Source organism: Acanthochromis polyacanthus, chromosome 12 (genome assembly GCF_021347895.1).
Source record: "Acanthochromis polyacanthus isolate Apoly-LR-REF ecotype Palm Island chromosome 12, KAUST_Apoly_ChrSc, whole genome shotgun sequence".
Classification (NCBI taxonomy): Eukaryota; Metazoa; Chordata; class Actinopteri; family Pomacentridae; genus Acanthochromis; species Acanthochromis polyacanthus.
In genome coordinates, this window is record NC_067124.1 from 270,314 (window position 1) to 281,103 (window position 10,790).

Here is a 10,790-nt window from a genome sequence, read left to right on the forward strand (position 1 = left end):
TTTCTTCCATTTTGGTCATTTTGTGTGTTTTTAAGTTTATTTCTGTTTAAAATTGTTCATCTTGTTAGTTGTTTTGGTCAGTTCACGTCTATTTCATCATTCTGTGACTCAGTGGCCATTTCTGTTTCAGTTTTCATCTCATTTTTGCTCTGAGTTGCTCATTTTATCTGTCATTTTAGTCATTTTCCATCACTTTAAGTTGTTTTTGTTCAATTTTGGTCATTGTGCATCTTATTGGATCATTTTGTGCATTTCATCATGTCTTTAGAAAAAAAATGTATCAATCAGACAGTAAATGATCTATGAACAAACCTCTGTGTAAAACCTTCAGAATGTTGAATAGAATAAATTTGGACCGTGATGAATGTTAGTAAAGATTTCTGGATCAATCTGGTCATTTTGAGGCTAATTTTGGTCATTTTGTGTCAGAATGTGTTTAATTTTGATCAGTTTACCTCTTTTGGTCCGTTTTTAAACATGTTGCATCTTTTCATGTTTTTTTTTTGTTTATTTTGCATCAAGTTTTGGTCATTTATGTGTCTAATTCAGGTAATGCTACATCTCTTTATGTTGTTTTTTTGTACCATTTTGGTCATTTTATGATTCATTTCATGTGTCTGTAAGTTTGTTTTTGTTTCAAATTGTTCATGTTGCTCATATTAGTCATTTCATGTCAGTTTGTCCATTCTGTGACTCATCAGCCATTTCTGTTTCATTTTTCATCTTTTTTGGTCTGTTTTGCTCATTTTATCTCTCATTTTAGTCATTTTGCACCAGTTTATTATTGTTTTTTTCATTTTGTACATTTTGTGTCTCATTTTTGTCATTTTGTTGCTAATTTTTGTGTCGTGTTTTGGTAATTTTTGTGTTTCATTTTTGTCATTTTTGGTTAATTGTCGTCCCATTTTGGCCACATTTGGTCTTTTTTTTTTTCTTTTTTTTTTTTGCACTTGATGTCCATTTTGTAATTTTGTGGCTCATTTTGCTCGTTTTTTGTCTCATTTTGTTAATGTTGCTCCTGTTTATGGTTGTTTTTGTGAAATTCTTGGACATTTTTGTGTCTGATTTTTGCCCTCCAGTCTCACTTTGCATTTCTTTATTGTTGTTACAACTTTGTGCTTCATGTTGGTTATTTTACATCTCTTTATGGACACTTTGTGCTCCACTTTGTTTTTTGTTTTTTTTGGTGTTTTTTTTTTTGGGGGGGGGTGCTCATTTTTGTCTTCAACGCTCTTTTTGGTAAAAAAAAACAAAACAAAACATTTTGTCCATTTGTCTCATTTTGGTCATTTTATAGATTAGATTAGATCCAACTTTACTGTCATTGCACTGAGAACAAGTACTAAGACAGTAAATGCATTTTTTAAAAGTCCATTGTGATGTCAGAGAGAAGAACTAACAACTGTTACCACATTCCATATTCTGAAGAAAAACATGGAAACACTTGAGAAAGTCAGTTTAACACACAAAGCTTGTCGAGTAAAAACAACCCTAAAGACAACAACTGACCGAGGTTTCAATTCAATTCAATTCAATTCAATTTTATTTATATAGCGTCAATTACAGTCAACTCGTCTCAAGACGCTTACAGAACCCAAATGCCTGACCCCCAGAGCAAGCCCGAAGGCGACAGTGGCAAGGAAAAACACCCTTTTAACAGGGAAGAAACCTCGAGCAGAACCCGGCTCTGTATAGGGGGCACCCATCTGCCTGCTGGCCGGGCGGGTTGAGAAGGACAGAAGAGGGCAAGGGGGAGGTATGGGAGAAATTAAATTTATTCCGTTATCGAGGTTTTCTGCATGCATTTTGGGTGTGTCGTGTTAAGGATCGTTTGACACAAAACGATCGAAATGAACCTCAATGAGACACAAAATGACCACCGGGAACCACCAGCAACCATTCCCGATGGTTTTCGGTGGTTTACGATGGTCAAAACAAAAACAAACTCAAAAACACACAAAGTCACCAAAATGAACCACAAAATGGTCAAAATGAAAGAAAAAGTAACATGAAAAGATGCAAAATGTATAGAAACAGACAAACACATAAAATTACCAAAATTAAACACATGACACAAATGAGACAAAATGATCCAGAAATTTTCTCTTCCAGTCATGAAACTGTCCACATTTATTCTATTCAACATTCTGAGGGTTTTTACAGAGAGCTTTGTTCATAGATCATTTATAGTCTGATTTATGACACTTTTTTTTCCTAAAAACAGACTGAAATGTACAAAATGATCCAAATGAGATGTTCATTTTGTGTCTCATTTTAGTCATTTTTGTTGCTAATTCTGGTCATGCATTTCTTTAAATAACTAATAATACTGTGGACTCATTATTTAAACTTGAGGTAAATTCTTAGCAAACTCAACTGGAAAATACTTTTACTGATTTGCTGTTGTTTGAACCTTAGTGCTGTCTTCGGGTCAAAATGAACCAGACCACCATGTTTAATAGCATAGAACGGCCCCTAAATGACCTTTTTCAACTTGAAATTTGATCACTTTTCCTCAAGTGACCCCAACATTAGAAAAAGTGAAACATTGTTTTTGTTTATATTTTCATCAAAGCTGTACACCACCAGGGTACAAAGACTGTCTTCAGGTCATTTTTTACCTGGTGTCAGATAGAAAATTGACCCCCATGGAAAAGTGACCCACCCCCAATTATTCTGTAAAAAAATATTTAAACACATGAAAATTAAAATAATATTTTTGTGTTTTACAAATACATGATATTTTTCAATATTGCAATAATAATTATATATAATAATAATAATAATATATAAGTTTATAGGAAAACTCATGAGGGCCAATACTTTATAGCACAAAAGAGAGACGGGATGAAAACTTTACAACACATTATTGAAAATAATGATTTTATTTACAAATGCATTGTATTTACATTAAAATATACATTGAATCATCTTAAACAGAGAAGACAGGCTGGAAGTGGCTGCAGATGTTGCTGATAAAGATGGACCAGGAGCTGATGGCTTAAGAATGGGTGTGGTTCCTTTCACTGGTAAGTAGGCGAGCCACTTGTAGATGGTGGTGTTGTTGATCTTCCCTGATGTGCAGTAAACATGAACTGTGGTGTTCAGCATCGATGCGAAGGCCAAAACCTCCACTTCTGTGCCCCATTCACCCGGTGTTGACATCTCACTGCTGGCTGGGTAATTGGTGGTGTTAGCGAGAGCATAATACATAGTGGGGTCAATATTCTATAGTATAGAAAAGTGACCTAGGTTACAAAACACTAAATAACTAGCATAATACATAGTGGAGTCAAGATTCTACACCCTGGCTATGTCTGGACTGTTGAGATTGTCATATTTGCAGATTTTCAAATTAATATGGACTAATCTGATATTGCTGAAGCCATGAGGGCAGTTTTCAGGTTTCAGTTCCCAGCAGGTCAGAGATCAGATTTTTTTAGTCATCCAGGAGTAACAAGAAGGACTGTAAAACAAATACTGTGTGCTGCACGTGTGACAAATACAGTTGCAGTCTGTCCTCCATGTGTTAATTAGAGCTTAATATGTTGGAATATTTTGCTTGAATCTGTTATTTTTTCTATTCTTATGATTGATGTAGGTTATGCATCTTTCTGGTGGGAGCAATGACTCAAAAAATGAGGGAGTACTAGTATCTGGTAGTTGAGTTTTGTAGTTTTATATTCCATTGTACAGTATACAGTACACTGTTGTTTCCCTTCAAAAATTCATTTCAAGTTCATTTCTGCACATTTCTGGTACTTTATTAGGCTATAGAAGTATTATCTCTTGCAAAACAAGAAATGTTTACACCTATGCAGTACCTTTAGCAGCAATAATAGTGATAATAAACCTCTACTTATAGAAAGAAAACAGTTACAGCATGAACAATGGTATAAAAACGAATGGTGTTCACTGATTAAATACAGTCTTTCTACCCTCTGAGGAAGCAAAAACAGGCATTCACAAAGTGTGTGATGCATGACAGGTTGTTTCTTCATGTAAAATAGATTTTTGGTTAAAAATTCCATTAAGCTGCTCTATTTTAGAGGCTCAGTGGAGGCAGGTCATTTCTGACCCTGAGGACAGGAGGAGTGTTCAGGACGTTCAGACAATACAAGGGTTCAATGTGCTGTATGACGACACAATGAGATCCTACGAACAAATCACACAGATGACCTATGTGGTGACAATAGAAGAAATAAATAGCATAAGACCTTTATCCAACCAGCAGAAACTGCAGCACAGCTTCACCTGTTTTTAACATTTGCAGGAGTGTATCAGCTACTACTAGTAAAACCACGTGTCTGTTGCTTGAAAACATAATAATGTTGGTTATGTCTTTGATATCTGACTCAGAGTTATTCTTGCTGGGGATCTTCAATGTTACATTCATTATGAAACAACTTGTAAATTTTCATCTGTTTGAAAACATTCAAAACATTTCATGAAGCAGTCATGGAGCTGTAGACGTTTTATTACAACTTTATTTCACGTCCAGATCTCCTCTGCTGCAGTGACACACTCTGTTGTGTCCTACTGTTATTTACAAATGCATTGTATTTACATTAAAATATACATTGAATCATCTTAAACAGAGAAGACAGGCTGGAAGTGGCTGCAGATGTTGCTGATAAAGATGGACCAGGAGCTGATGGCTTAAGAATGGGTGTGGTTCCTTTCACTGGTAAGTAGGCGAGCCACTTGTAGATGGTGGTGTTGTTGATCTTCCCTGATGTGCAGTAAACATGAACTGTGGTGTTCAGCATCGATGCGAAGGCCAAAACCTCCACTTCTGTGCCCCATTCACCCGGTGTTGACATCTCACTGCTGGCTGGGTAATTGGTGGTGTTAGCGAGAGCATAATACATAGTGGGGTCAATATTCTATAGTATAGAAAAGTGACCTAGGTTACAAAACACTAAATAACTAGCATAATACATAGTGGAGTCAAGATTCTACACCCTGGCTATGTCTGGACTGTTGAGATTGTCATATTTGCAGATTTTCAAATTAATATGGACTAATCTGATATTGCTGAAGCCATGAGGGCAGTTTTCAGGTTTCAGTTCCCAGCAGGTCAGAGATCAGATTTTTTTAGTCATCCAGGAGTAACAAGAAGGACTGTAAAACAAATACTGTGTGCTGCACGTGTGACAAATACAGTTGCAGTCTGTCCTCCATGTGTTAATTAGAGCTTAATATGTTCGGAATATTTTGCTTGAATCTGTTATTTTTCTATTCTTATGATTGATGTAGGTTATGCATCTTTCTGGTGGGAGCAATGACTCAAAAAATGAGGGAGTACTAGTATCTGGTAGTTGAGTTTTGTAGTTTTATATTCCATTGTACAGTATACAGTACACTGTTGTTTCCCTTCAAAAATTCATTTCAAGTTCATTTCTGCACATTTCTGGTACTTTATTAGGCTATAGAAGTATTATCTCTTGCAAAACAAGAAATGTTTACACCTATGCAGTACCTTTAGCAGCAATAATAGTGATAATAAACCTCTACTTATAGAAAGAAAACAGTTACAGCATGAACAATGGTATAAAAACGAATGGTGTTCACTGATTAAATACAGTCTTTCTACCCTCTGAGGAAGCAAAAACAGGCATTCACAAAGTGTGTGATGCATGACAGGTTGTTTCTTCATGTAAAATAGATTTTTGGTTAAAAATTCCATTAAGCTGCTCTATTTTAGAGGCTCAGTGGAGGCAGGTCATTTCTGACCCTGAGGACAGGAGGAGTGTTCAGGACGTTCAGACAATACAAGGGTTCAATGTGCTGTATGACGACACAATGAGATCCTACGAACAAATCACACAGATGACCTATGTGGTGACAATAGAAGAAATAAATAGCATAAGACCTTTATCCAACCAGCAGAAACTGCAGCACAGCTTCACCTGTTTTTAACATTTGCAGGAGTGTATCAGCTACTACTAGTAAAACCACATGTCTGTTGCTTGAAAACATAATAATGTTGGTTATGTCTTTGATATCTGACTCAGAGTTATTCTTGCTGGGGATCTTCAATGTTACATTCATTATGAAACAACTTGTAAATTTTCATCTGTTTGAAAACATTCAAACATTTCATGAAGCAGTCATGGAGCTGTAGACGTTTTATTACAACTTTATTTCACGTCCAGATCTCCTCTGCTGCAGTGACACACTCTGTTGTGTCCTACTGTCACAATGTCTCTGTATCTCATTGCCTCCTTTTACTTGAAAGACAGCAGAGCTCAAGCTGAGTGGATTCCAGCAGTATGTTCACACCTGAACAGCCATGTTCTCTCAGCAGGATGTGAAAATGTTCCAAACAGCTTCACATTATCTCCAATCACTGCTCTGCTGATGAAGGATGTCATGATAGCAGAAATGTAGCAGTCTGTACCAATACCATATCCATCCAGACATTCAGTTTGGTTCTTCTGCCTGCTGCTCCACCACCACAGTCCAGACTCCATCTGGTCTAATCATCAAGGATTGCTTACATACTTCCTCACAGTTGTTGTTGAAGCACAGACTAAAGCTGCTTTAAATCTAAAACATCTACTTTTAACCTGTACCAATTCTTACATGTTGTTTCAACCTTAATTCTGACATTATGTTTTCCACAGATGTTTCAGGATCAGGACTTCTCAGCTGTGTGGATTCTCATGTGGGCTTTTAATTGATAATTATGTTTAAAGCTTTTTCCACAGGTTCCACAAGAATATGGCTTCTCACCTGTGTGACATCTCATGTGGACAGTCAAATGATCCTGTCGACTAAAGCTTTTACCACAGGTTCCACAGGAATATGGTTTTCCCATTTTGTGAACTGCCATGTGCCTATTATGTGCTGATGAACTAGAAAATCTTTTTCCACAAATGTGACAAACATATGGTTTCTCACCTGTGTGACATTTCATGTGTTCAGTCAAAGAGGTCCGTTGACGAAAGCTTTTTTCACAGGTTCCACAAGAATATGGCTTCTCACCTGTGTGGGTTCTGTGATGTTTGATTAAATCTGATTTACAACAAAAAGCTTTTCCACAGACTTTGCAAGTTGCAGATTTTCTTGCCTTGTCATTATCACACTGTCTCGCTGATGTTGGAGCATTGTCTACATCATTACTGTGACTGTTGTTACTCTGATGTCTTGGTTTCTGCTCGATACATCTAGTTGATCCTGAGTCTACATCCTTGCTTCCTTCCTGATCTGGGCTCTCAGCTACACAAGAGATGTGAAACAGGAGCTGATCACTGTTTGGTTTTGGTTCACTGTGGTCACTTTCCTCATCAGCAGGAGTCACCTCAAAGGTATCAGTCTCCTGTTTCAATCCAATTAACTCTTCCTCCTGACTGGAGCAGAGTTCATCCTGTTCCACTTTAATTTGTGGTAACCCTGGGTTTAATTGGTCCAGACTGGTGCACAATTCTTCCTGTTCCATTTTAATTTGAGAAATCTCTGGGTTTGATTGGTCCTGACTGGTGCAGAGTTCCTCCTGCTGGTCTTTAATCCGTGGAGGCTCTGGGTCCTCATGGTCCACCATGGAGTTTCTCTCCTGGTCATGGGGCTGATGGTCAACGACAGTCTTCTCATTCTCACAGACATAAGACTGTGGGAGCTCTGGAGGGAAAAAGAGACAAAAGATAATGGTTACTACTGTGATGATGAGAGAACACACATCTGTCACTTTGTCCAGGACTGGCTGTCTCCAACAAATTCAGCTCAAGAGTCAAATGTTTGATGCAAAAAGAATATGATGGTTTATAATAGAAGTCTGGGAGCCATGAAACAGCAGCAGGAATGATACAAGCATCTCCAAATGACTGAACATTTCTATGAACACGTTGTTCCACAGTGGATACAGGATCACAAAGTTCTAATGGTAAACACCACTGGGTACTTTTCTACACACCACACAGACAGGTTTGATGGGGATCCATTAAAATCTGTCTGAATAAAGCTGCTGTCCTCTTCAGCCTTCAAACCTGTCAGGACATTTGGATTTTAATGTTATTCTTATTTTACTGCTGGTTACTGTACTGTTGATTTGACTCATGAGGGAAACCCAACATGTTAATAGTGGAATGCAGTTGAACACATGACTTCTATACTCTCTAACTCTGTACGTGCGCTTTCTTTAGATCATGAATGATCTCTATACATGGAATTATGTCTCTGGACTGAAATGATGGAATGACTGAGTCCTCTGTCAGAGTTTTATTATTAAACTGTTTGATAACACAATGCAGTTGCTGTCAGTGTGGAGTAGTTCAGATAAACACTTCCAGCACCTCTGAACAGGAAACTTTGGTTCTTGCTTCCAGGGTCAATCAACACAACGATCACGTTTTTAAAACTCCACACAGCATCAACTAACAGACTCCATATTATGAGCCCATTCTCTCTTCCTCACAGTGGTGTCTCAGTTCATCTGAACACTTCATGATGTTCTACATGCTAGAAGTGGAATTCTTCACCATCAAAACACATACACACCTATGGGCTGTAAGGGATGTGTGGTTTCCAGATGACATCCAGCAGTCTGCGCTGACGATCGATCTCCTCCTGGTACTGGACGATGGTTTTTTCAAACTCGGAGAATATTTCTCCAGCAGCAGCAGCTAGTCTGTCGCTGATCAACTCTCTCAGATACTCAACTGAACACAATCGTTACTTTAACGCTCTGATATTTCTCATTCATACTATAATACAGGCAGTGAAGCTAACTCTGCTCATGCTTCTTTGTTTACATCCGCTGGGTGTCACACTGTGAAGTCCGGCAGAAACACTGAGTTACTTTCTTCTTCCTCATTGAATTAGGCAGACTAGACGCATCACTGGCGTATTGCTGCCACCTACTGGATTTACTCATAGTCCTTAGAGAATCCTCCGATATTTTCTTATGCAGTCCTGTGGTCATGAGAAAGTTCAGAAGTTTCTTCATATTTGTCCACTCCTCCATGTTAAGTAGAAAGCAAAGATTACAAACAGTTCGTCCAGCTGCTCCTAGTCTCTAATGTTTCTTCTGTTGGCATGAGTAGAGGCTTACACTTAAGAAGAACATTTCTCACAGTTTCTAGTTCACCTCACTCACAGTTTCCTATCTCTGTGCTTCCCAATCAAAGCCAGTCCACTTTTCAGACTGCAGTGTCTGAGTCTTAGCCAGGTTAGAACAATTGAGTCTCTTCTTGCCACCACTGAAGTGACTTCTTACTTTTTCCCATTTTACCTTGAAGAGCAAAAATCAGTCCCCCTCTTCTTTTGTTTCTTAAAAAGTCAAAGCATTTCTTCCTCAGACTGACTTTAAAAGCACGTGTTTGGAGAGATTGATAGAGCTGGAATGAAAATGTCTTTGGGGAAATCAGCGGCTCCAGATGGACTTACAACCAACTTTGATCCGTTTTTCTGGGCTGATATTAGAGAATGACTGTTTGAAGCATTCAAAGAAGCTTCAATCAGGGAGTCACACTCATTGTAGTTCAGGTTCCACATTTAGCCCAGTTTGATCTCAAGTGGGCCGGACCGCTTTTTTACTACAGGCTCAAAACCACAAAAGTCAGGTTAAAAAAGACAAAAATGAGACAAAAACCAGACAAAATATTGTGAAAATGAGAAGAAAAGGACAAAAGAACAATCTGAAGTGTTTGACTTTGTGATCATGGTCTAGAAATGATTTTAAATGGATACTTTGACTCATTTACAATCTGCAGTTCATGTCTTCTCTGGAATTTGGACACTTTGATGATGATTGATGGATTGTGCTCATTTGGTAGAGGATGCTGCTTTTACACTCTTTCTACATTCATTGAAAGCTTCTGACAAGCTTCAACACCACTTTATTTGACATTCACTGCATTATTTTGGATGGAAAATTCATTCATATGCTCTCAATGTTGTCCAGCAGAATTCCTTCAATGTGGAACTACTAGAAGATGAGATGTTAACAGGAGCAAACACCAAGGAGACCCATCAGTCCTCTGCTGTTTATTATTAGCTCTGGATATCAACCCTCCTGTTGGCTTCATTTACGGCACCAAAAAACAGGAAAAAAAATCCAGAAATTCAGCAAAAAAAATCACCAAATTTATGAAAATGTGCAAAAACCTTCAGGAAGAAAATTCCAATCATTCCTTAAAAGCTTTATTTAAAAACAAAACAAAATCCCCCTAATTTGACAGGAAAATTCTTGTAAATATTTTCAAAAAATGAGCAAAAATCTTCCAAAAAATCCTAAAAATATCTAAAGTGATTCCATATTTATCAGTAAAACTTCTGACATTTTCTTGAAGAACATTCACATAAAAATCAACCAAAATCCAGAGAATTTACTGGATTTTGGTTGATTTTTATGTGAATGTTCTTTAGAAACATTTCTTCTTTTTCCACCAAAAAATGTTAAAAATTTCCCAAAAATGTTAAAATGTGGACATCAGACGTTTCCCTGTGAAAATATTTATTATTTTCCACATTTTCAAACTTTAAAACGACACGAGGGTTAAAATAATGAAACTCTAAAAGCATTTAATAACGACACAGTCAGCAGATGATCCAACATTATTTTAAAGCTGTGTGTATTTTCCAGAAGCCTCAGGGTTTGATTGAAACTAAATGTGAGATCTGATCCATTCACCAGAAAACACAAACTTTACTTCAGAATATTACAGTAAAAATGAGCTGAAACATTTGGAGAAACTATCAGTAAAATATGATCAACAGGGAAACTTCTAACATTCTGATTGTTGGAAATCAAATCTAAAATCCTTGAAGATCTGCTTCCAAAGGAATCT

The 10,790-nt window shown here is 37.3% G+C and overlaps 1 protein-coding gene across 1 annotated transcript; it reads right to left on the reverse strand.

Moving 5' to 3' along the window:
- Nucleotides 1-5,315: 5,315 nt before the first annotated feature.
- On the reverse strand, nucleotides 5,316-8,634 carry LOC127536400 (zinc finger protein 12-like). Its single transcript, XM_051956646.1, has 2 exons — nucleotides 8,500-8,634; nucleotides 5,316-7,623 (listed from the first exon to the last, which is right to left on the reverse strand). Exon 2 carries the CDS (start codon nucleotides 7,544-7,546, stop codon nucleotides 6,641-6,643), a length of 906 nt encoding a protein of 301 aa, XP_051812606.1. The 5' UTR covers nucleotides 7,547-7,623; nucleotides 8,500-8,634; the 3' UTR covers nucleotides 5,316-6,640.
- Between the last annotated feature and the right edge of the window lie 2,156 nt (nucleotides 8,635-10,790).

Excerpts from the sequence above, each read along its gene's own strand:
- LOC127536400 (XM_051956646.1), bottom strand. The coding sequence starts at position 7,546 with ATGGTGGACCATGAGGACCCAGAGCCTCCACGGATTAAAGACCAGCAG.